The 26,185-nt window shown below is 46.8% G+C and overlaps 1 protein-coding gene across 1 annotated transcript; it reads left to right on the top strand.

Moving 5' to 3' along the window:
* Positions 1 to 2,905: 2,905 nt before the first annotated feature.
* On the top strand, positions 2,906 to 20,691 carry GABRE (gamma-aminobutyric acid type A receptor subunit epsilon). The gene is made up of 9 exons (XM_007452129.1): positions 2,906 to 2,961; positions 7,075 to 7,295; positions 7,736 to 7,803; positions 12,617 to 12,837; positions 13,576 to 13,658; positions 15,021 to 15,158; positions 19,573 to 19,725; positions 19,843 to 20,042; positions 20,323 to 20,691. The coding sequence occupies exons 1-9, from the start codon at positions 2,906 to 2,908 to the stop codon at positions 20,689 to 20,691; spliced, it is 1,509 nt and encodes a 502-aa protein (XP_007452191.1).
* The last annotated feature ends 5,494 nt before the right edge of the window (positions 20,692 to 26,185 follow it).

Below are 26,185 nucleotides of genomic sequence, written 5' to 3'. Positions count from 1 at the left end.
ATCTGTTGATGGACACTTAGGTTGCTTCCATGTCCTGGTTATTGTGAAGAGTGCTGCAATGAACACTGTGGTACATGACTCTTTTTGAATTATGGTTTTCTCCGGGTATATGCCCAGTAGTGGGATTGCTGGGATCTTCCTGAAGAACAGTTCTGACATGCAGTGTCCCTTTTCAAAACTCTTCTGTACCTTCCCCTTTGCCTACAAGATCAAGTGCAAGTTCTTGGCTTGGAATTCAAGGCCCAGCATTAGCCTATTCAGCCTCCCACTCCAGCTTTCTCTCCCACAAACTCCTCCTTATTCTCTATTAAGCACCAGGCATTTCTGATTTCAACACCTTGGCTGAATCTCTGCTTGGAATGCCCATCTGTGAACCCCTGCCTGTAAGACCCATGTATGGCTGCAAGGTTCAAGTCCATATGAAGGGCAGGATCCTCCTACCTACACACAGCTTCCAGGACTGCCCAGTCAGATGGAGGCCCATCTTCCTGGAAACTCCAAGGCAATCATGACTTCCTAACTTGGGCTAGTAATTTCTGAGAGAAATCCCCTCTCCTGTCTTGAAACACATGTGAGAGCCAAGAACTGCGTTCGAGGCCTTACTGTATATTCATCCATCACCAAGTCCAGGGCCTGGCATAGACAAGCACTTGGGAAGTACTCAGAGAACCACAACACAGTAAAAAGGCCTTGCCTTTTGGAAGGCTCCAGAGTTTGCAAAGGTTCTTGCAGTCATCCAGTGGATGAGGTTTATAAGGAAGATGGCAAAGTGTGATTAATCTCAACCCTTAAGAGAAAGCAGCCCTGCGGGGGTCATCTGATGAGGAAGCTGTAACCATCTGCCTCTTTTGGTGCCTGGATTCAGTCACTCATTCAGCAAATATAATTTGCCAGTCATTGGGCACTGCTCTCAACCCAGGGGAATACAGGTAAATCAGACAAACCTCCATCTCCTGGAGCTCCAGTGTCAGTAGAGAAAAAGACATGCATCTAAGACAGTTCAAGTCCAAGGCTGGCTACAGTAAGTGCAGAGTCGCCTCTCTCTGCAGCAGTCTGGTGCTGGGCAAAAAGGCAGATTGCTCTTTCTAGTAGGCTCAGGAATGCTCTGCATTTGCCTGTTCCCTGCACTGTAGCATGTTTACCTAGGGCAAGAGTGGCTCCTAACTCGCAGGGCCCAGGGAAAAATAAAAATTCAGGGCCACTTGTTCAAAAATTATTAAGAATTTCAAGCAAGTAACAGCAAAGCATTAAATAAAGGCGTGGGGGCACCTCTGTGTGCAGGGCCATGTCGAGCTGAACAGGCCACATGCCCATGAGGCTGGCCCTGCCACACAGCTGGGAAGCATATACACAGGAGGCCTGAATGTGTCCTGCAGTCTTTTCTTCTCTCTTGCACAGTCTGAATGGAGCCAGATCCCAGTGAACTCAGTGGCACTTAGACACACACAGCTGCACACAGGCCGGTAACAACTTTTTGTTGAGTGCCCACTGTGTGCCCAAAACTCATCTTAAGTTTCAGGGATACGGTGAAAAATCCAGACAGACACGTTGTTTGGCTTGGTTTTTTTCTTTTTTGTTACTGAGCTTGCTCCATAAACGAGCTCACAAAGAAATGCCCAAGAAAATCATCAGTTAGTGAGCAGTGTTGTGAATATGACAAAGCAGAGTGATGAGATGGGGGTGGGGTAATGGAGAGGGTGTATTAGATTAGCGTGGTACAGCAAAGCCTCTCCAGGGAGCCGTCCTGGGGGCTGGGATGCACACAGCCCGTTCTAGAGCAACAGGTGAGGATGCTGCTAGTGTTTGGCATCAGCTTGACAGGCAAATCTCTGCAATCCCTTCCCCTCTGAAGTGAATCATGAGAGTCTAGGCAAAAAGGTGAAGTCCGAGGATGCTTGAGACTTGAGATGTCCCCCCCTGAATGGGGCCACTGACCCCTGCACCCCACCTCCACCCCTAGTGCCTTCTCACTTCTGGCATCAACAGGAGCCAGAAAGATATAGGCAGCCAATCTTGGAAAGAGGATTTCCAAGGTCCCTCCACACCAGGTGGTCCCTCTCACACCCAGGCCCCTGGACTGAACTGTGAGCCACATTGTGTCAATGTTTCCTTTGGGATCTGAGAAAGTCCTACCCTGAATGCCTTGGGCTGGTCCTCTGTTGGTGGGTCCTCCCCCACCCCTAAATACCTGGAGAAATGGCCTGTGTGGTAACTCAGATCAGAGCTCCCTGGGGAGACTCCCAAGTCTCTTTTTTTCCACTGTGCCAAGGAAGATGCTAAGTTACTCAGCTTCCTTTGGATGCCAAAGGATGTGCTCTGAAGGACTGGAAGGTGTGTAGTGAGGGTGGGGGAAATCTCAGAGGTCAGGGGACTTGGGAAAGTGATGAGATGCAACAGGTGGTGGGGGGAGCCAAGGGCTGGAAGCCAGTCTGACCCCAATGCGCACCAGCGGGCTGAGGGAGTCGCAACCCCCCACCTTGCCCCTGCCAGGCCCAGTCTGCAGCCTCTCTCCCAGCCGCAGCGGCGGGCCGCCGGTTTCCCCGCCTGGGGCCCGCACACCGCAGGCTCGCCTCTTCCTCCCTCCCCCGCGTCCCCCGCTCCTGGCTGTCTGGCAGCGCTGCGGTGGTGGCGGCGGGGGGCGGGGGGCCTTGGCGACAGGGCTCCTTCCTCCTCTCCCTCCTCCTCCCCACGCCCGCCGGAGCCTACCCCTCCCTCCGCAGCAGCAAACACGTCGTCGGAGATTTCCATCGGGGTTTAGGGGGCGGGGCCAGGATGGGGGGGCGTGGGGCGGGGCAAGTGGGAGGAGTGAAAGTTGGAGCCCAACAAAACCCTCCACACCGCGCTCAGTGCGGCCAGACCTTGCGCAGCGACCTCCGCACAGGTGGTCGCGCCGGTCCCCGCCACGATGTTGACCAAAGTTCTCCTGATCCTACTGGGCACGTTCATAATCCTTCCGTCGAGGTAAGTCTCCAACCCAGGACCCAGGAGCCCTCCGAGCCCAGCTCCCTCTCTCCGGGAGCGAGGCCGGCTCCTGAGACCCCCGCACCCCGTGTTCCTCGAGCCCCGCGCCCACTCTGCCCCTGGCCGTCGCACGGTCTAGCCTGGTCCCGCGTCCCCTCGACGCGCCCGGCAAGCCTCCGCACGCTTCCCCTAGGACGGGCTCCCTGGGCCCCTGAAGGGGCTCCCAGGAAGGAAGACAGGACGCCTGTCACCTGGCCGCTCCTGTCACCCCTCTCTCTACTCCTCGGGACTCCCGCTCTCCAAACCACCGCGGCGGCCGGGGAACGAGAGAGCAAGTCCCTCCCTTTCTGAGCCTTTCGAGGGAAGAGGCGAGCGGCCAGGGCAGGCTTGCGCTTCTGGGGACTGGGGGGACTGGGGGACTTTGGGAAGGTGGCGCCCAGAAAGTCGTGCGGGCAGTGGGTGAAAACTGCGCTTAAAATGTTTGAGTGTTGGCTAGTCTGTCCTCTCGATCAAAAAAAAAAAAAAAAATATATATATATATATTTTGTTTGTTTGTTTGTTTGTTTGTTTTGTTTTCCTGAGCGCCTAGTGAGTACCAGGCACTGTGCCAGACAACTCTGACTTTACTTACTTCCCTTCCCACCACTCCTCTTGGTGCCAGTCCCAGGCAGGAGCCCTGGTTTAGTCTAAGAGTTCCCACCCCAGCTGTCCACCTCATCACCCTCTGCTGCCAGCTTCTCTCTTCCGCCCTTATCTCCCCAGACACCCTGCTGGGTCTTGGGCCGATGGGAGCCAGAGGCCAGAAATGGTATTCTCTTAGGTCTGTGGTTTGGGTCCTGCATTTCAATACCTCTCCACTTTTCCAAAGACTAGCAGCCGGTTTCCCCTGAGCAGCCAGCTTCCCTCACACCTTCTTCTGGCTTCTGGCCCTGGGACTTTGCCAGGAAGGTTGTCCCCTGCATTTCTGGCTTTTGAGGGTGGAAGATGACTGCTTCATATTTTTGAGATGATTTCCCATTGGGCACAAACTGTCACAAGTTCCTAAGCTTCCTGATCTTTCCAGCATTCTAGAAGCCTCCATGTCACTGGACTTGTCTTGCTTTTCTGTTTTGGGGAGGGGGAGAGGGGAGATGGATTCTCTCCCCACCCCAAAATGCTTTAGCTCCTCAAGGGAGGGGCTGTGAGGCTCCCTGCTGACTCATTGGTGCACTGGGGAGTGAGGGGCTGGCCTCATCAGGGGGCTTGGTAAATACTTCTGAATGCGTGCTAGGAATTTCTAGTCATCCACATGACTCCAGATGTGAATTGGACTGGCTGGGAGAGATGACATGGTGACTGGTTAGGGCAAAAGAGGGGTCTGGGCTGAAGAAGGAGGGAGAGGGAGCAGAGAGGAAAACAGCAGAGAAGAGGGGCCGTTGTGATGGAAACTAACCTTCCAGCCAGGGGGAAGGGCTGCAGTAACTGACGTTCAGACACTGTCAGCAGGGCAACCTGTGAGGTCATTAAAGAGCTGGGGAGGTGGCAGCGGGGTGTGTGCTGGCAAAGGGCCACCTTGAACCACCTCCCTCTGGTCCAGGCTCAGCTTAAAATCATTTGTGTGACTTTGGGCACAGCCCCTCCCCCCATTTGGGCCTCAGTTTCTCCATCTGTAAGGCGAAAAAGAGGACTGATTTGGGAAAAAAAAACAATCCGGTGGCCCTTCTCATGGTCCCTTCCCTCTCCCTAGCTAGTTGACTGAGCATCCTCATGGGGGAGGGGTTGCAGAAATTCACCTCCATCTTAGATCATCACATCTAGAGGATTGTGGATGCCTGAAAAGCCCCCCCCATGGAAAGATCCCACTAGTCCAGTGCATGAGTATTTTCACTTTTCTATTATTTCTAGCTTTGAAAGTGGGCTTAATGGCTAGCTGAGGAAAGGTATACATTGTCAGCAGCTCCTTAACTCCAAGGATCTCAGGATCCTTGTTTTTTGTTGTTGTTGTTCATTTGAAGTTTTTTTTACTGACAAAAGCTATTTGTAGGATGACAGCGACCTCAAGACCCTCTGATCTCACTTTCATAGCAGACGTAGTCTGCCTTTGCTTGTTTGTTTGCTTCTTGAACCTAGGGGTTTTGTTGTTGACTTTGGACTTCTGGGAGGGGTCATTGCAGGCTCTTGGGTGGTCTTGGCTAACAGTGCCAGTCCCGATCATGCCTTGCTCCCATTCAAGTCACTCATTTTGCAGGGTGCCAGTTCCCTAGTTCTCCCTCCTCCCCTCCCACGGTGGCTGGCATGATCTACTCAGAGGACTGGGGGAAAAGCCTCAAGGAAAGAGGACACCTCTGGATATGATATTTGGAAATGGAAACTGCTTTTCCCAAGCCCAGTTCTTCCCTTGCCCACAGTGGGAATTAGCCACTTCAGACATAAGAAATGGCATAGACTTGGCACATCTGTATGCCAGTTAAGCAATTCTAAGAGCTTGAAATACTGCAGGAAAATGCATTTTGCTGCTCAAGTTGGCAGTTCCTTGGTCTGCAGTACAGAGACCATGCCCCCGTCTCCTGCCCTGTTAACCCCTTATTTGCAGAAGCAAGTTGTCTGATTGCCTTTGTAAAAATAAAATCATTTTGGAAGTGTAACAGAATATAACAGTGTAAAAATCAGGAGTAGATTTTCACAAAGTAAACATGCCCATGTAACCAGCACCTAGACCAGGAAATAGAACATTGCCAGTCCACTCCCCCACCCCTCAAAAGCTTCACCACATTCCCCCTCCAAGTACACCCTTCTCCCCAAAAGAAAACACTCTCCTGCCTTCCAACATCACAGATTAATTTTGATGATGGCTTTTTAAAAAGCTTTTAATTATAAATTTTTTTCAAAGACATATAACAGTAGAGTGAATCTCCATGTACCCATCACCAGCCTCATTAATTATCAACTCATAGCCAGTCTTATTTTCTCTGTATCCCACCCGCTCTCCATTTCCAGCTTAAATTCTTTTAAAGCAAATCTCAGACATCATATCATTTCATATGCAATTATTTTAGTATGTATTTCTAATTATAAGGACTTCAAAAACATAATAAAATACGACTATCACACCAAAATTTTTAGAATAACGTCTTCATGCTGAAGAAACTAACCAGTCAGTATTCAAATCTCCCTTATTGTGTCATAAATATATTTTTGTTGTGTTCTGTTTGTTTTGTTTTTTATGGTTTGCCTTTTAAAATCAGGATTCAAATAAGGTCCATATATTTGCAGATTTCAAAATACTTTTTATTGAATTAGAACACATATGCAGAAAAGTGCTCAGATCATAAGTGCACGGCTGATGAGTTGTCAGAAAATGATCACACTGGTATCAAGACACCCCCTGGTGCCCCCTTCCTCACTGCCTCCCAGCAAAGGTAGCATGGCCCTGATTTCTAACACCATCAGTGAGCTTCATACATTGTTTTAAAATTTTTTTAGTTTAATTCTTTATATTATTTTTTGGCTGTGGTGCATGGCTGTGGCACTCAGATTGGACTCCTGTTGACCATCTATTTCCTGAATGACAGTCTTTGTCTTTTCTCAGTGCTCAGAGCTTCCCCTACCCCCAGCCCCCAACCCCAATGCAATGGAGTATCCCAAAAGCAAAGAAATGCAGAATTTTCCCAGTGTCCTAGCCCCCGCTGGGAGAGAGTGCTGTGGCTTTCCGGAGCATTCCTCAGCAATCCTGGCCCTCTGCCTGCCCATTTGCTCCCAGGTGTCACTAGTCAGGCAGACTAAGACCAAGGCTAGTAATGGCAGCTGATTGGCCAGAGCTCCTACACCAATACCCTCTTGATTTTACGTTAAAAATTCTTTTAAAATCTCAAAGTTGCTTTTGTTATTGATTTTTTAAAAATAAAGTATGACCATAAAAAAAAGAATAGCATGGGAAGTTCCCAGAGAGCAGCAGCTTTAGAAGAAATTAACAAGAATAATCTGTTACTGGCTCTTAATTTACTGTTACCAGTCATTCTTTAACTATGCCCTGGGTTGCAGGCTTATTTTGGTTTGCTTCCGTCCCAAGAGGTACCAGCTGGGTCCCCTACAGAGCGGAGGACAGAGCTTCACTTGTTTGTTTTTATGTTCTAGGATTGAAGGACCTCATGTTGAATCAGAGAAGGGACCCTCTGCCAGTGATGATGATGTCTATGGCCCCAAACCCCAGGCTCCTGATAAGGAACTCCCCCCTGAAGAAATAAAGCCCACTGCTACTGATACCCATGACAGACTTGGCAAAATGCCAACAGCCACTGAAATCCTGGATGGTATCTTGAATAACTATGACTACAAACTGCGCCCTGGCATTGGCGGTGAGTAGCAGAACATAGTTCTCCCCCACCCCGGAGGGGAGGAGGATTGAGGGCCTAAGTGTGGAGAATGGGCCTGGGGTGTAGGTGATAGTGCCCTGCATGTGGGCAGGAACAACTTTTGCTGACCTGCCAGGTAAGAGATGTCAACTCTAGTGTCAGCAATGCCACTGACCTTGGTCTAGATTTTTCCCTTTTCTCACCCTCAGTTTGTCCAACTATAAAATGAGATGACTGGACTAGGTGATTGACCTTCGAGGTATGTTCAGCTCTTAACAGTCTATGAATTGGATCTTGCCATGAAAGAATAAAGAAAGAAATGGTATCGGATGTTGAAACCATGTAGTCCAACCCTTACCCCCTTTATTGCCCACTGACCACACCCTCCCCTGCCCCATGCTTCTGTTTAACACTTACCTCTGTCACTTCTGCTTACTTTACAGAGAGGCCCACTGTGGTCACTGTCGAGCTCTCTGTCAACACCCTTGGGCCTATCTCTATCCTGGACATGGTGAGTACTGAGCTTTGCTTATAGTGGGGCTTTCACATACTTCTTTTTTCTGTGTGTCTGTAACAAGAGTTTTTGGGGGGGAGAGATTTTAACCAACATGGACTTGAGAAGGAGGCTGAAAGGAACAAGTCCCTTGCTGCCTGAAGAGGACCTTCAGAATCCTGACTGTATCTTCCCGTCTTTCATTCAAAATAAAAATAATAAAGCAACTTTAAACAACACAGTGGATTGCTCTTTTCTTCTGATAATGATTTTTTTTTGGACTTAAGCCTGTAGTTATGAACTCTTCCTCTAGGACTGTTTCTCTAATTTTGCCCTAGTTCCTTGTCTCCTTTTCTTTCTTTCCTTTTTTTTTTTTTTAATATCTTTATTGGAGTACAATTGCTTTACAATGGTGTGTTAGTTTCTGCTCTATAACAAAGTGAATCAGTTATACATATACATATATCCCCATATCTCCTCCCTCTTGCGTCTCCCTCCCACCCTCCCTATCACACCCCCCTAGGCGGTCACAAAGCACCAAGCTGATCTCCCTGTGCTATGTGGCTGCTTCCCACTAGCTATCTATTTTAGGTTTGGTAGTGTATATATGTCCATGCCACTCTCGCTTTGTCACAGCTTACCCTTCCCCCTCCCCATATCCTCAAATCCATTCTCTAGTAGGTCTGTGTCTTTATTACCGTCTTACCCCTAGGTTCTTCATGACATTTTTTCCCCTTAAATTCCATATATATGTGCTAGCATACGGTATTTGTCTTTCTCTTTCTGTTGCTATCATCCCAGTGTCACTACTGTCCCCAGTTAGCCTCCATTATCTCCCACTTGATATATACAAAACACAAGGTCCCTGCCTACCCCCGCAATCTACCTACTAACCTGGCCTCCTGAGAGATGTGCCTCCTGCAGTCCTGACCCTGCTTAAAGCATGAAGTTCAACCCCACACACTAGCAGTCAGGGCTCTCCATGGGTAGAGCCAACCCAGGGCTCTATTTTTATTTCTTTTCACCCCTTTAGAGACCACATGCACTAGTCACACTAGCATACGGGTGTTCCCAAGCTATCTTGTAATTCTGAGCCTTTGTTCAAGCTGTTTCCACTTTGGGATGGCATTGTTCCAGTTTTCTACCTTATCCTTCAACTTATATCACACTTGTTTACCTGACCTTCTCTACCTCACTGTACTGTAATTATGTACTCTGTCTGCCTTGCTCTGTCAACTATGGGTTTCTTGATGTCAGGGACCCAGTATATATTAACTGAGCAAACGAATTATAAAAGATGTTCTGCAAATGTTACTTTCATCTGCGGAGCCTGATAATGAGGAAGGCTGTGGTAACCAACTCCATCACAGCCATAACCTTGACCTGGCTCAAGTCAGACACAGTTTTAGCATACACACTGGTACCCAAGAAGCACCGTGTGAGTGGGTGAGCTCAGAGTCTAGGCTCTGAGATGGCACTTGCAAATAGACGCTCAAAGGTAAGTAAACATTCATGGAAGATCAAGGTGTTTACATAGGCTAAGTGGAAGAGTGGGGTTTCCCACTGTGATGCTTTGTTTGGCTGCCTAGTTCTTGAGGCACAATGTACTTATATATGGCTACGCAAAAAAATTACCCTAAAACACAGTGTTTTAAAATGACAGGTAGTCATTAGGTCACAGCTCCTGTGGGTTAGGAATCCAGGCATGACTTAGCTGGGTCATCTGTTTCAGGGTCTCACCAGGCTGCAGTTAAGCTGTCAGTTGGGGCTGGGGTCTCATCTGAAGACTCGACTAAGGGAGGATCCACTTCCAAGTTCTCACGTGGTTGTTGGCAGGGTTCAGTTCTTCTCTGGCTGCTGTCTGTAGGCCTTCCACAGTGCTTGCCATGTGGGCCTCTCCATGTGGCAGGTGGCTTCCCTTAGAGTGAGCAAGAGCATGAGAAAAACTGCTGAAGATGGAAAAGCCATAAACTTTTGGGAAATAACAAGGAAGAAGAGAAACATGAGAGGAGACAGATCTTTTTGAGTTTCTGTTGACATTTTAAAGCTCTTTTTTTCTCTTCCCTTGATGTCAGATTTACTCTTTGCTGTTATCAATGTGCTTACCACTAAGTGAGTATGAATTTAGCAATCAGTTTGATTGAAATTGTTGATAAACTAAGAAATGCTGGGTTCTGAGCCAGAGGTTGAGTTCTTCTGGTCCACCATCATGGCCACTGTTTACTGTTAATAGGAAAGGGAGCTTTCAGATCATTGGTGGGGGGATGGAGAAAGTGACCTGAAGAGTAGTAGAAAATCTGTGGCTACAATCTCCTTGCTATTTGCGTAAGATATAATTTTGGGAAACCTATTTCTATCAACTGCAAGAGCCTGTGTGGCAGCAGAGCAGCAGCCCCACTCACAGTAGCTGAATACCCTATCCCTCTTTGCTCTATGCCTACTAATGTTGGCAGCATTGGGCTCACCTGAAGTGATGATACCTGACAAGCCGGAGAGATACAGTTTAATAACCCAGCAGTCACCGAACCTGGCATGCAACACAGAGCTGGTGCAAAGAGGAGCCAACAATTTGATTTTCTTTGGCCGGTAACATAGTGCTAACGCCTGGGCCAAGTGCCTTTAGAACATTCCAAACACTCATGTGGTATTAAATTTCCCAGAGAAGTCTGGCCTTCTACATACTTCCAAATAGTTCTTTAAAGCTGTGGGAGGTCCCAGTCCTTGTACAGGCTACTTTTCTCTGGTGATTCTGTAGAGTCCAGTGCTTGGTGAGGAGGAGTTCCAACATCCTTCAGTCAATCAGAGGTTGTGTAGAGCTCAGAATTTGTCCTGAGAGAGGGAGAGAAAGCAAGCCCCCTTGTCAAACTGGGGAAAAACTGAACCGTTAGTTATCAGTTGATGTGTAGTGAAGTTACAATTGGAATCTTGTTAAATAGAAATTAAATGCTCATTTGAAACACTCTAACATAGAGCAGGAGCCAGGCATGGACTGTAGAGGGGAAGGCTTCCTCTGGCTACCCAGAAGTTCTGTAGGCTGATTTGGAGCTGCCAGCCACTTAGGACTGCAGAGCCACCCTGAAGGCCATTTGTGAAGGCTGGTGTGGCTGGGCAGGGCAGGGCTGGGGGCTCCCATGTGAATGGTAGCCAGGCTGCCAGCTTTTTTCTGTGTGATGCTCTGGACTCCTCCAGGGAACATTCTCGGCCTGGGGGTCTGGCTCCCTGCAATTTTGCAGTGGCTCTCACCACCTTTTGGCCTGATCAGCAAAGGCAAGCAGGGATTGTATTGACACTCTGCATCCCCACCCTGAGGGCTCTACGGGCCTCCCAGGTTGTGGGTTTCCAGTTGGTGTTCATTGTTTGATGCAGGATAACTCAGGGGAAAGACCTAGGGGTCCTGCAGAGGAAAACTGGACCTTGATCCTAAAGGGATTCTTGGAGCAAGTGAAGTAAGCACTGGAGAGGAAGATGGGTGAAGGTCGTCCCAGGGCAAGGCCATGTTAACGGTGCTCTGAGCATCAGAGCCAGTATGTTCCCATGAACTGTTTGACTTTGAACTTTGAGGCTCCTTTCTCTCTGAGCCTCAGTGTTGCTACCTCTAAAATAAAGGAGATTGGCCTAGCCCTCAAGGTTCTGCCTTGGCATAGTTCTGGTATTTGCTGTTCCAGCTGCTTGCAGTTCTATTACAGTCTGTTTTTTCTCTCTTCAATACCAGTGGTGAGATTTCTAGCTTCTCATGCTTCCTGCTATTAAACATTCTTTTTGATGTTTAATAATTTATAGGCTAATGAGAATTGTAAGCTTCTTGAGAGTCCAATCATGAGAATTTTGTTCACATAGCATGTGTCTGGTACATAGAAAACTCTCAGTACAATCCTCCCTCAGAATATGTTGCAGATTGGTTCTAGGACACCTCCCACCCTCCAAAGATACCAAAATCTGAGGATGCTCAAGTCCCTTATATAAAATGGCGTAGTATTTACATATAACCTATGCACGTCCTCTTGTAAACTTTAAATCATCTCTAGATTACTTATGACACCGAATACAATGTAAATGCTATGTAAATACTTGCGAGTGAGGGACAAATTAAAGTTTTGCTTTTTGGAACTTTCTGGAATTTTCGGGGGGGATTTGAATCTGCAGATGTGGAACCCACAGATACAGAGGGCTGACTGTATCTGGTTAAATACAGTCTGTATTTGGTTAAATACAGACTGTATTTGGTTAAATACTACAATCCCTTAAAATTTCTTTAATTAGTTGCTACTCAAACCTCAGACTACCTCCCTCTGCATGTCTGTGAGTGGTAAAGTTTTATTAAATTGAATCCTTATCTTCAAAAAAATAATTTATGGGCTATGCAATATCTAGAGACCAAATAATCATGGGTTAATTAACATCTGTGCTCCCCAAATAAAAGCTGAAAGGGGCAACTTCACTGTATGCAATCAAAAGTGTGTGTGTTTGTAAATGTTTAGAATGATTTTGACCTGAGATCTTTGATTTGCTATGGAAATAAGGGGGCTGAGTGGGTGTTGGCCTGCTACAAGGGTGTAGTGTCGTGATGAGCCCAGCCTGTACAATTAAGCCGCCATCACCTGTGTGTTTCTGGATTAAATGCATCATCCCAGATTGTTGTTCATTCAGGAATGTTTTTTTTCTTTTGGGAATACCTGGAAATAGAAAACACCCTACAGCCAAACTCATGCTGTTTTCCTCTGTGCAAACCTAAGTGGGTCCCTATCTACTTGATAGGCCCATCACAGGACGGCATGGGAATGTTCTTTGCCTGCACAGCCCCAAATGTGTGCTTTTCTATCCTTGCCACCAGGAATACACCATTGACATCACCTTCTACCAGACTTGGTATGATGAACGCCTTCGTTTCAATGGCAGCTTTGAAAGCTTTGTTCTGAATGGCAACTTGGTGAGCCTGTTATGGATCCCAGACACCTTTTTTAGGAATTCTAAGAGGACCCAAGAGCATTCGATCACCATGCCCAACCAGATGGTCCGCATCCACAAGGATGGCAAGGTGTTGTACACAATCAGGTATGTCAAGCCTCTGGAGTCTTGACTCTTGAGACTCTTCTTCCCCTCCTGAGAATTTTTGCCAAAGAAACATGGGCAGAGGTTTCATCCTGAATGATACTTCTAAGGGCCCCTCCAGCTTTCCTAGACCATGAGCTCAATCCCCTCATGTACTGACACACACACTAAGGCCTCAAAATAGAAAGATATTGCCTAAGACCACACGCCAAGTTTGTAGCAGAGTTTGGACTGATATCTAGTTACTTGGCTCCAAGTCCAGAGCTCCCCCAACTAGAATGTAGCACGGTGACTGTGTTGTGTGGACAGTTCCACCCCAAGTGGGCACTGGATGTAAAGACACATCCACAGTGGTGGAATTGTCCAGGCGGAGCAGCAACACAGCAGTTGGAAAGATACCTAAGACCAGGCTGGATACTTGAATGCCTGGCTGGGAAAGGTTGTGTACAGGTGATAATGTGGCAGGGAGGCAATAAAGAGTGGGAGAGTGTTGGCAGGTCCTTGAAGGTGGGATGGGCAAGAAGCAAAATTCCATCTAAGTTAGTCCATACGTTTCTCTGATGATGGAGACCAGAGTAGCCAGATATTTCCAAGCTGTTCTTCCTCTCTTTGTGTCTCTCCTTTGAGCTCTTTGTCTCAGCTCCCACCATTGCCACACATTGGTGGTGGTCCCCAGGCCCAAGCTGGGTGGAAACCTAAGTGTTCAGGGTCAGCCTAATGAGGCTCCTTTCTCCCTTCCAGGATGACCATTGATGCTGGATGCTCACTCCACATGCTCAAATTTCCAATGGATTCTCACTCTTGCCCTCTGTCTTTCTCTAGCTGTGAGTACCTTCTTAGGTTTCTGGGGCCCCAGAGTCATCATGCTGGGCCCCTTCTTTTTCTCATCCTTTTCCTTTACATTTTTCTGCCTCTGCTTTTTCCCCTAAGATGGTGCCAAAGTTGTCCAGGGCCTCCCAATCCATCCTCATCTCCTTTCCTGCTAACAATACTGTGTTGCTTAACCTGGGCTTCACGTTGGGCTCGTCCCTTTCCTGTCCACCCCACCTCAAATCAGTCACTGGCCTCTGAAGTGTATCTCAAGTATGTCTGCTCTCCATCTCCACTGTCACTACTACCTTGGTTTAGGTCTTTGTCATATTCCACTTGGACTTTGCAACATCTTCACTTTGAAGCTGAACATGTTGAAAACTAAATATATGGTCTCCACCGAACCTCTACCCCCAAGACAGATGTGTTGCTTCTGTGTTCCCATTTGTCTCATTGAAAGGCACCATCACCCACTCAGTTGTCCAAGCCAAGAACTTTGATGCTTCTTTCTCCTTCACCTCCCCATCTATTCAATCAGCACATCCTGTTGGTGTTCCCTCCTGAATCTCTGTCGATCCTATTTCTCTGCATTCTCACTGCCACAGCTTCGAATCCTGCCTTCATTCATTTTATTGTGCCCGGGTTACTGAACTGGCCTCCCATAACTGGTCTCCCTGACAGCAGGCCAACCTCATATAAGAACTAGAGTGACCTAGCTGAAGCATCATCTAGACTAGGTCACTTCTTAGTTTCAAATCCTTCCTGAACTCTCATCGATCAATTCCAAATTGCTTAGAATAGCCCTCAAGGCCCTTCATGAACTGGCCCGTGCTATCTACTCCTACATACCTCATCCATCCTCTGTGGGCTAGCCATCCTGAACTTTTGACATTTCCATAACACATCAGGCATTTTCATCTTTCTGTGCATAGAACACCCTCCTCACCCCTTCAGCCTCATCTATACAGAGAATGTTTATATTGGACTTTTAAGACTTATTGGGAATGTCACCTACTCTCTGGAATCTTTTCTGGGTGTGTCCCCAACTGATCTTTCCCTTCTTTGTTTCCACACTCTCCCACGGGCGGAGGCTTCTCAGAGGTATTCCAACAATTACAGATGTGTACTTACTGTTTTACTCAATAAAATGTGAATGCTTGAGAGCAGGGCTCCTGCCTTGCTTGTTTCTGCATGTCCAGCACAGGGCATGGTACTGAGGAATGCTCAGTAAATGCACTTATTGGATGGACTTCAGCAATGAGGTAAGAGAGGTAAGGTCCCACAGCTGGTGAGGCCAGAGTCAGACACCATGCTGGTGGAGACCTCAGCTGGGCTTCCCAGTCTCACATGACTCTCCTTCCCACGTTGCCTTACAGTTTCCTATCCTGAGAATGAGATCATCTACAAGTGGGAAAATTTCCAGCTTGAAATCAATGAGAGTAATTCCTGGAAGCTCTTCCAGTTTGATTTTATAGGAGTGAGCAACACGACTGAAACTATCACAACCATAGCTGGTAAGTGTGCCTTTGAGCCAGGGCTAGGCAGCAGAGGCCCAGGAGGGTGGTAGGGATGACTGGAGGTGGCCATCCATTCGTCCAAATGCTTATGTAATCATCCCATGAAAATACTGTAGAACATGGCTCCTGTTTTGTAAATGCTAAGCACTTACAACTGTTTGCAGAGGAAACTGAGACTTTGTAGCTACATCTCAGTCTCATCTGCAAAGAAGTAAGTGCTTTGCCAAGCCCCGCAGAGGGTAGGTAAGTAGATTAAGTTTTATTGCTGTCAAAATTTGCAACTAGGTTTGTCATGCAGACCCTTCAGTTTCGAAGTCTTTGTTACAACTGACCTACCTGGATGACTTTGGGAAATGGAGGTCATGTGACTTCTCCATACTCAGAAGCAATCCAAGTGGTTCTAGTTACGTGGGATGCAAAGCCCTTCCTAATGGGAGGTGGAGGCTTGAGTTGTGTCATCAGCTAGTTGAGGGCTGGGATAATATGGAGGAGGTTTCAGCAGCTACAGTGGCTGCTATATCAACATTTATTTTATTTTTTTTTTATTTTTTTGTTTTTTTAGATTTTTAAAAATTTTTTTTCAACTTTTTTTTTTTAATTAATTAATTTTTGGCTGCGTTGGGTCTTCGTCTCTGTGCGAGGGCTTTCTCTAGTTGTGGCAAGCGGGGGCCATTCTTCATCGCGGCGTGTGGGCCTCTCTTGTTGCGAAGCACAGGCTCCAGACACGCAGGCTCAGCAGTTGTGTCTCACAGGCCCAGTTGCTCCATGGCATGTGGGATCTTCCCAGACCAGGGCTCGAACCCGTGTCCCCTGCATTAGCAGGCAAACTCTCAACCACTGCGCCACCAGGGAAGCCCTCAACATTTATTTTAAAGGAGCAGGTCTGATACGCACAGATTCCTGTGAAAGACTTCATGGTGGATTCAATGTGGACACGGTGATCACTGGTTTTCTGACCTTGTCCCTAACAAGGACTAAAGGGGAGGGTCCTGGGTCTCTTAAACTTTAGCTCCCAATTAGGTGTGAGTGTCTTTGCTTGTGTTCCTAGGTGATCTGAATGAGGAGCCAAGGGACCTCCCTAGCGTTGCTCCCAGAGCAGCCCTGGAAACCCTCTTCACACATACTGACCAAGTCAGGGCAGTGGCGGCACTGCCCTCATCGTTTCCAGAATACGGATGGAACCAGTCACCTAACCAGCCATTTGCCATGGGAAGCGTCTTGCTTTGCTTCCATGTGGCTAGGCGGAAAATCTGCTTTTTCTTTACTTGTTGAATTGGTCACTGGGTGAGGGATAGCTCATGCTCATCCGGCTAGAGCTTCGCTTGCACAGCACTAGGCAGGGGCAGAGGGCTGCTTTACAAATGCTTTCCTTTTTCTCGGGGGCTCTGGGTAAACAATTTTACTACCTTTGACTTAGGACCCTTGCTCTTCTGCCAGCTAACCATTGGCATGCCTCTTGCCTTTCTGCACCTCAGTTTCCCCAGACAGGTTGGGGACCCATCATCATAAAGCAGCAGAGGAGACAAGGCCCAGGGGCTTTCAAGTCACTAGTGGTTCCGTTTAGTAGATGGTTGTGCATTGTTTCAAAATGGTGCCCTAGTGACTACAAAGCCCCAGAGCCAGCATCATCACCAAAGCAATGACAATAGGTAAGCACCCGTCCTCCTTGGGAGAGAAGAGGGTTCTTGGGAGAAAGGAGAAGGGCTTTTTTCTCTTCTGTTAGAGATGAGTTGATCTTGAATCATGGTTTCTTCAGTATCATAGTTATCTTTGGGACTGGACCCAAACTCTTTCAGTCAGTCCCTGGGCAGTTCTCTCCATCTGGAACAGACTTATGTACTCAGCTCCTAAGGGTTCAGAATGAAGTGGGAGCATGCTACTCTGGCCACCTTGTGCCTTCAACCAGAGAATCCCTGCTTCAGGAGGCATTCAGAGAGTCCAGCCTTGCCCCCAGTGAGTGAGTCATCTTTCACTGTTGGCTGTTGAGCTTTTGATAGAATTTTACCCATGATTAGGATTTTGCTTTCTCGCAAGGGAGTTTCTTCCTTCTCTAGACAATTCTGTTCATCAGAAAAATCTCCCTGTTCATCTGAAATTGGAGTCTCTGGAACTTCCACCCATTAGACTTAGTTCTTTTTCACTACAAATACTGAGCTTACAGTAAGTCCAGTGAGTCTTCCACCGGGTCAAGATAAAAGAACTAGTATTATGGTTCCAGCCCTGAGTCACATTCTTTTATAGACTATACAACCATATTTCTTTTTCCTCCCCCTTGTTCTTCAAAGCTTTGGCTCCACTCATCCTTCTAGTCCCAGTCCTCTGGGCACAGTCTTTTTGATTGTCTTCCTCTGACAGTGCAGTGACCAACTGTGGTCTGGCTAAAGCAGATAAGAGCGGAAAGCATCTCTAGCTTTTTCCCCCTTTGGCTCCTTAGCCCCAGGTATCTTTTTTTTCCCTTACCCATGCTCCTCCATTCCTCAGAAAAAAGAAAGTGTGTGTTAATATCCTTCACTTGGCCTTAGAAGACAAATTCCCATCTCTTGACAAGTAGAGAAGGTTCTTCTTTGATGAAATAAATAAAATAAAAATAGAAAAAGCTGATAGAATAATAAATCTTGTTGTAACAAGAATATATAAACTCAGCAAATATTGTGGGGAGTGGTTATAGCTGAGTAGGGCTGTCTTAAATTGCAGTCAAGACCCCAGGACTAGGGAACTAGGATCTTGATAAATACATTCTGCCTAGTAGGCAAGTGCGAGTGGTCCCTGCAGCAGCCCTGGAGGAGGAGTTCTATCCACAAAGCTACTATTCTGTACAGAGGTATTCAGCTGACCCCAGGCTACTTCCTTGCCTTTTTCCAGAAGATTCTGAGAAGTCTTGCCCCTTGAGTGTCAGTGCTGACAAGGTGAGTAGGAAAGGCTGCTCTTCTCATTCAGTCCCAACATACCCAGACTTGCTGGGCAGGTGATCTATTTTCTAAAATAGGAAGACACATGGACAGGTTAGTGTTCTAGTCTGCCTTACAAAGCTGTTGCCAGGAAGTAGCAAGAATTGTTGAGCATCTGCTAGGTTCTGGGCTGTGCTGTGCATGGATGGGCAGAAGCATAGCAACAGGGCTCAGATGAGCCCTGTCATGAAGGGGTTTAAAAACCCACCTAACTCAAGGCCAGGGAATTCTACAGCATCACTGAGGTGGAAAGTTGGAGCCTAGCTTCACTAAGAAGCCAGAATTTGAACTATTATAAATCCACCATGATGTTGAGAGCAAAAAGGGATATTCTGGCCTCAGAAAAGACTCCAAAATCCTTGGAGTCATGGTGAGCATGCAGAGTGTTTGGGATGGGTGTGTCAGAGTATAAGGCAACATGAAATGTACAGTAGAAGATGCCAACTGTAGATATAGGTTGTCATGGGGTCCTGTAGGAGCCATCACTATCTAGGCTGAGAGCCAACATCAAGGACATGATACCCAATGAATGCGAAGACCTCAGTCTGCCTTGTGGATGTATACTCTGCAGACCTGACATCTAGAGGGCTGACTGAAATTTTCACTTTCAACTAATTCTTCTATTTTCTTGAAACACTCAATTTGGGCTAGGGTAATAGACTAAGAACAGGGAGTCCAGGGTTTGAATATTGGTATAAATATATGCATGATATCTTAGGGAATCTGAGTAGATGGGGGTTAGCTTAGAGTAGGGTGTACGTGTAAGATTTCAGTTGGAGCCAGGTTGTGGTGAGCCTTTAGTGTCAGATTACAGAGTGTAGACTTGATTCTGTAGCTCCTGTGGAGCAGGAAACCATCAGAGGTTTGGGGTAGGCAAGTGATTTCTTTTGGCCATTGATGGAACAGTGCTAACTAAGGCATTTCACCAGCATATGAATGTATAGGAAGGAGGCTGAATAGCTTCTGTGCTTCCCCCACCACAGATCACTTTTAGTTCATTTCCTGAGAGTATACATTGTAAGGGCCAGTAGTGCACGTATAAGGCAATGATTCTGCAGACTAGATATGGCACCTCAGGGGTGGAAAGGCCTCAGTCAGCCATCTGGACATTAACTGTGTGGTTCTGATATCTAGAGGCCTAACTGATTTTACTGCTTTCATTTGACTATTCTGTCCCCCACCCCGGTAAGACAGATGTGCGATGTGGGCCAGCGAACTGAGAAAGAAGTTATTAAGGTTCTAGCCCTGGCTTAGCTCTTAACTGACCATGGGTCTTGTTGTGAGTCTTCTCTTGAGCTTCTTCTGATCCTCCATGTGTGGCATTGGATTAATGTGCCTCTATCCTAGGACCGTGGTGGGCATCCCATGAGCTGAACAATAGGATCCTTAATATGCATGTCTTGCGTGTGGGAGACCCTCATGGCAATGCTGTAATGAAGTGATATTTTTAAAATATCTTCCAGGCGATTACGTAGTCATGACACTTTTCTTCAACGTGAGCAGGAGGTTTGGCTTTGTGGCCTTTCAAAACTATGTTCCTTCTTCTGTGACCACGATGATCTCCTGGATTTCCTTTTGGATCAAGAAAGACTGTGCTCCGGCCAGGACTTCTTTAGGTAAGTGGGTAAGGTGGGCATACACATGAGGCACAGAATTGCATTTTCAGGGGTCCTTTCCAAAGTGTAATATATAGGGCAGTAGCTCCGCCCACCTCCACTCCTGTGCTTTCACAGGGATCACTTCTGTACTCACCATGACCACTTTGGGCACCTTTTCCCGGAAGAATTTCCCACGTGTCTCCTATATCACAGCCTTGGATTTCTATATTGCGATCTGCTTCATCTTCTGCTTCTGTGCTCTGATGGAGTTTGCTGTGCTCAACTTCCTGACCTACAACCGGACAGCATCCCGTGGTTCTCCGAAACTTCGCCATGTATGAGCTGGGTATGGGAGTGGTGGCAAGGCTTTGGAGTACGGAGGCATGCAAGTGAGGGCACTAGGACTCACGACACATGGGTGGCCAGCTCACCAAGTGATGGGGGTAACCTGGGGCTTTGGGGGGAGTTGAGTAAACTTTCTGATGTGATGGTGGGAATTCTGGGGGGCAAGAAACAGTGTGCCAAGGATGGAATCTCCAGGAAACCCTGAGGCAGCACCTAGGCTTGGTTCACCTTCCCTTGCCTTGTTCTGACTCCTTCCCTTGTTCCTTTCAGCCTCGTGCCCATGCACATGACCCAACCCCTTCCCGTGTCCGTGTCATCGAGCATCCGGAAGCTTTTGTGTGCGACATTGAGGACCCCGAGGAGGAGGAGGAAAGTGAGGAAGAGGAGAGTGAGGAAGAGGAGGGCCCATCTTGCCCAGCCCGGCAGTCCGTCAGGCCAGGCAGCACCCCTCGCCCTGGTGGCTGTTGCAAGTGGTGCGAGAAGTACTGCTGCACGGTCCCCACTTGTGAGGGCAGCACCTGGCAGCAGGGCCGCCTCTTCATCCATGTCTACCGCCTTGATAACTACTCTCGAGTGATTTTCCCAGTCACCTTCTTTTTCTTCAATGTGCTCTACTGGCTTGTTTGCCTTAACCTGTAGGCACCAGCTGGTACCCTGTGGGGCAGCCTCCCCAGTTCCCCAGGAGGTCCCACAGCCTTTGCCTAGGGAGTTGGGAGAAAATAGCAGCAGCAGCAGCAGCAGGAGCAAACTAGAGAGTGTCTTTCCTTCCCCCTTGCCCAAATAGAAGCCTGCAGGGAATTGGTCCTTGCTGGCCCTCTCCCCTACCTGGCCCATTCACTGAATCTCCTTAGCAGCCCATTTCAAGTAAAATGACACCCCTCTCTATTCCTCAAGGGGCATTTATGATGCTCAGGCTTCAAAATGTAGGCTCTCAGTGACCAGCTCCCTAAGATGGTGTCCATGTATGAGTGGATTAGCTATCTCCCGAAAGGGCTAACACCCACTGCCTTTTCCCAGAAACCCAGTACTGCCTTTGTGGTGCTCCGGGCCCAGCTCTGGCCTCAGCCTCAAAGTGCACAGACCAGCTACTTGGCTGTTCCTGACACCTCCTTAAGATGCTGGACAGCAGTGTTAACAGCGGGAGGGAATCCCCATCCATAAGTCAGATTATTATATTCTTGATTCTGTCTCCCTGCCCTCCCTTCCCCTGCAGATAGACAGACACTGACATTATCCCTTTAGGAGCAGGGGAGTCAGCAATTGAGGACAGTATCCCTCCCTCTGCTGCTGTGACATCTCCATCTCCCTTCCCCGCTGGCCTTCATTCCTCATCTGCAGTACCAATTCAATACCTTGCATCCAGTGGGTATCTATTTTCGTGTGTGATAATACTAATGACCCCCTGCTTTTTATGCCACCTTCTTCCTCCTCCTTGATCCTTGTGACTCTTTCTGTAACTTTCCCAGTGACTTTCCCAGCCCCGACCCAGGTGCTAGGCCATGGTGACTTCCTGGAGCCAAGAAACTAAGGGAACTCTGCTTTGCAGTGGGCATTACCCGCATTGATTGGTGCCCAGCTAAGGCACAGCATAGGAGTTCTGCCACTTTCTTGGCCCCTGGACCCATGAACCAGTCCACTCCTATCCCTGGGGCACTCTGACAATCACAATCAATCAATTGAATTCCCTTAAATTTGTATAGCACTTTACCTTTTGCAAAAGCACTTTCGACAAATTATTTCTATTTTGAGTCTCATAGCCCTGTGATATGTTCAGGGCAGGATTCTTATCCCCATTTTGCAGATGAGAACCCTGATGCACAGATTTCTATGGGACTGTGGATCTCGCTGGAAACTACCCAGGAGCCCACTGTCACCTTCTATACCACATGACAGGGCTAGGCAGCTCTTTTCACCATGATTTGATTCTATAGCCTCTGCTGGCACCCCAGTGGCAGGGCCCAGAGTGGCAGCCTCTTTTCAGCATTGGCCTGCTCAATTCCTGGGCCTCAGGTGCTCAGACTGCCCCCTAAGATCTAACCTCTCCCGGCTCTGGTAACCCAGTGAGGTGAATTTGGACATGCCCCAACGCTTGTATATGCTGAATGAAATCTGTGTCTGTATTTTATTGGGGGGTGGGTAGGATGGGGATCCATCTGCTTTTTGTCACCATCAAGTGAGAAGGGGAAATATATCAATAAATATATCAGCAAAGCATAGAAGGTATGGCTGGTTTCTTGGGCATTCAAGTTTGCTCTCAGCTCAGGTTTTAAATCTTAACTCAGTGACCCAAACATTTGTCTGTTACCCTCTCCCATCCATGACTCCCAGACCTACCACATACACACCATGTCCCCTTCTCTCAGTGGAGAACTTAAGGGAAGACAGTGACCAAGCGGGTGGCTCCCTTTTACTGATTCCCTTATTTACTCCTATGCCACTTCTCCCCTCCATGTCCCTCTTGCTTTGCCCATGATTCTAGCTTCATCTAGTCACCTAGAAGTTTCCTAAAGACCATCAGACTCAGAACACTCCCCACCACCACCATTTAAAGATGGGGATGCTGAGGAGTGGAGTGTCTATTATCACACAACCAGTCAGTAGTGGAGTGGGGCCAGACCCCAGAAATCCTAATACCCTGTCTTGGCTTAGAGCAAGCCTGCAGATCTTGGTTGATTACCCTTCAAACAAACTTTCTAAAGGTATATTGGGAAATGTTGGCCCTGGCATCCTTTGGCACATCCAACTCTAAGGAAAGTCAGAAACAGCAATAAGAACCAAGGAGGAGACAAAATGACATCTGAACAGCCAACAGTTTTGCCATAAAGTTCTTGAAATGATGCTCAAACACTTTCCCTGTAAGAAATCCACATGCCTCTACTGTGTATTTTCTAATGTCCTAACCCAGAGCACATTACAAGTAACAATTTAGAACAGGGAAAACATTCTCTCACTTTTACTTATATTAGATGCAGGGGGGGAAAAAGGAAGCCTGGCTCCTGAGCAATGGAGACATGCAAATTTGTGAGCACTCATATTTAAATGCATTTTGAAACAAATAATGCAAACCTGATTCCTTAATCACCCTACAGTAAAGCTAAAGACAAATAAAATTCCTACCACTTGTAAATTTTAAAAAGCTCATGTAAACAGTTCTTTAAAACTGAAGAAGTTAAAACCATAATTGGGTGCATAATATCAAAAAATTAAATTAATGAAGAAAAAATTACATGTGTTTTAAAACTCATGGGATGCAGCCAACACCGCACTTGGAGAAAATTTCATAATTTAAGCATTTCAATTACTAAACATAATGGAAGATAAATGAGTTAAGTGTTGAAACCTAGAAATTGGAAAAAGGATAAAAGCATATTATACCTTAGAAAAGTTTTGGAGAAAGAGGAACTTAAAAATTAATTAGTGTCGGGAGAACTAGTTACTCATTTAAAAACAAAAACTGGGTCTCTCTCTCTCTACATCAAAATTACAGATGAAACAAACATCTTAAAACTTTTAAAGAAAATCATCAGACAATATGGGTGAATATGTTTATATTCTTGGGATGGGAAAGGCCTTTGTAAACCTGACAAAAAACACCAGTTTGTCCATACTAAGAAATAATAACTAAAGGAAAAGCCAAAAAATGTATAGCAAAACACACTACCACTGGTTAGTTTTTCTGGGAAGCAATCTCTGAGACTGAGATTAGCGTGCAGGAGGTTGACTCGGGAGTGCTCTTAGGGTCAATGCAGCCACCATTAGGTCCTCAGCTGTACACATGGGAAGTTTTGAAGTTGGGGTGGGCTTTCCAAATTGTCACAAATCAGGGCAAGGGAACGGGGCCTTTATACTCTTGCATTTATCAGTTATTGGATGTGAGCATGAACTTGGAAGGGACATGAACTTGGATGTGTCTGGAGAAGGACTCAGTTGAAGGCTGTGAGCCTCCAGCAATCTCAGCTGTTGGAGAAATGAAAGCTTCAGTCCCAAAGGGGCACGGATGTGGAAGGTCTTGGTAGCATACCACAGTACCCACTATAGTTCATCCCTCCCTTTGTTCAGGCTCATTTGCTTCAGACAAATAAAATCTGGAGAAATTTACCCATGGTTACATTGAGCTTCTTTTCCTGAGGAAAACTTACAAGATCAATGAAACACACTATAGCACCTGCCACTGGAGGTGGTCTTAGAAACTTAACTGATAATCATCATGTCTGTGTTACACTACCAATTCTGAATTTCCTCTCACTCTCAGCTAGTATCTCTCCTGATCTAGGTAGCTTACCTGGTCAAGTGACTATAAGCTTTGTCCTTGAAGGGTCTGAGATCTTGCTCTTCTCAAGCCATGGCTGGAGGACTTGTTTGTCATTTCTAAGGGGTGCCTAAGTGAGTCACCTAGACATCAAACCTATTCTTGCCTGTCCCCACTGTATAGCAGTGCCCTTATCTCCTCCCAATTATTAGGGTCGATTTTCCCTGTCAGGATGGTTATTTGTGTTCTTTTGGCTAGTGCCAAAAGTGATCAGGCACCAGCCGTGGATTAAAATTTAATGGGACTCGTTGTCCTCTGGTAAAGGCACAATCTGGGAGCCAAGAACTCTAAACCTGCAGAGCCCAGAATTATTAGGATGGGAAGTACATACAGATTACCCCAGTGGATCTCTGGGAGTGATGATAAGCAAGACAACTCCTATTCCTACTCCTTAGTTCCCAAACCTATATATCCTCCTTTATAATGGTCATTGATTTAGGATGTATAATGCTTCCTGGTGGGTAACACCCCATCCTCTCAGGGTATCATCTCCAAGCTGACACTTCAGTTGTGCCTTCAACACACCATTTCATCATTCTATCTGGCCATCACCTTCTCAGTGGAGTGGTATATAATAGAATCCCAGGCATGTGCCCAATGTTGGACTCCTTTGGCCAGAAAGTGGATCTATGGGTCCATATCAAGTTATATAAAATCCTGTCCCAGTAGATCAAACACTCTATGCTCCTGAATAGTGGAGCTGTCTGAGGTCCTCCAGGAAAGAAAGGCAAACCCATATCCATAATGTGTTGATTGCAATTGAGATGAATCATTGCCCTATGCAAGTCTGAAGAGGCTCAATGTAGTCAACTTGTCCCCAAGTCACTTGTTGATTTTCTCCAAGAATGGTGATTGATATATCAGGACTCATCACTGGTCTCTGCTGTGGGCAAAATCAATAGCTAAATTAGCCTTAGTGAGTTGGTGACCATGCTGGTGTGCCTACATAAAACCTTAACCCTGCCATTATGGAAGGGTTGACTAAGTAAATGAAAATCCAGGATATCCAGTTAAATTTGAATTTCAGACAAATAACAAATATATATTGGCATAAGTATGCTTTATTTGAGGTCACACTGTCTGTGGGCTGCTCCTAGCCTAGGACTGAACACTGCAGGGGTACTAGAGTATGCACACCTCTGCCAAATGCAGACGGACTCCTCCAATAAGCAGTCTTTGCACCAGAGCTCCCCTTAAGTCAGTGAGACTTAGTCAAACCTGCTCTGCAGTTCGAGGGTCTTCCTCCTACTTATCCTTGCTTCTCCCTCTCCTTGTGGGTGTCAGACCTTATTCCCACGTGAAGGTTTCCCAGCTTACTCCTGCTCCTTCTTCCTTTATTTTTCACAAACATTTGCCCCAACAAATCTCTTGCTCTTCTAATCCCATCTTGGCATCTGCTTCTCAGACCACCTAAACTGACCCAGTTGATACCATGAAAAATACAAGAAAGTACACAGTAAGATGGGGTTCTGGGATCACCCACCACCTGGCTGGCAAGGAGCAACCCATCCTGAGTTTGGGGCACATATAGTGTCTGAAACAATGTGACAGCCCAATTCCTGAAGATTTCACTGGTGGTTATCTCAGGAAACATCCAAATGGAGGGAACCACGTTGCTGATTGAAGCATATTTTGAAGGCTATGGGGGAAACATTGTATATAAAGACCGTGGCATTGGCCAGTTATTACTAAATGTATTGATGCCCCACAGAGAGACAAGGAAAAACTGAGAATACTTGATGGTAGTTTTAATACCTTAAAGGGTAAGGATGAGAGTCAGAGAGCCTCTCTGGAAGCTTACAAAGAGAACATTATTGCCTTCAG

Source organism: Lipotes vexillifer, unplaced genomic scaffold, assembly GCF_000442215.2.
Source record: "Lipotes vexillifer unplaced genomic scaffold, Lipotes_vexillifer_v1.1 scaffold1081, whole genome shotgun sequence".
NCBI lineage: Eukaryota > Metazoa > Chordata > Mammalia > Artiodactyla > Lipotidae > Lipotes > Lipotes vexillifer.
Note: the sequence above shows the minus strand (reverse complement) of the source record. Positions and strands in the feature narration are given on the sequence as shown.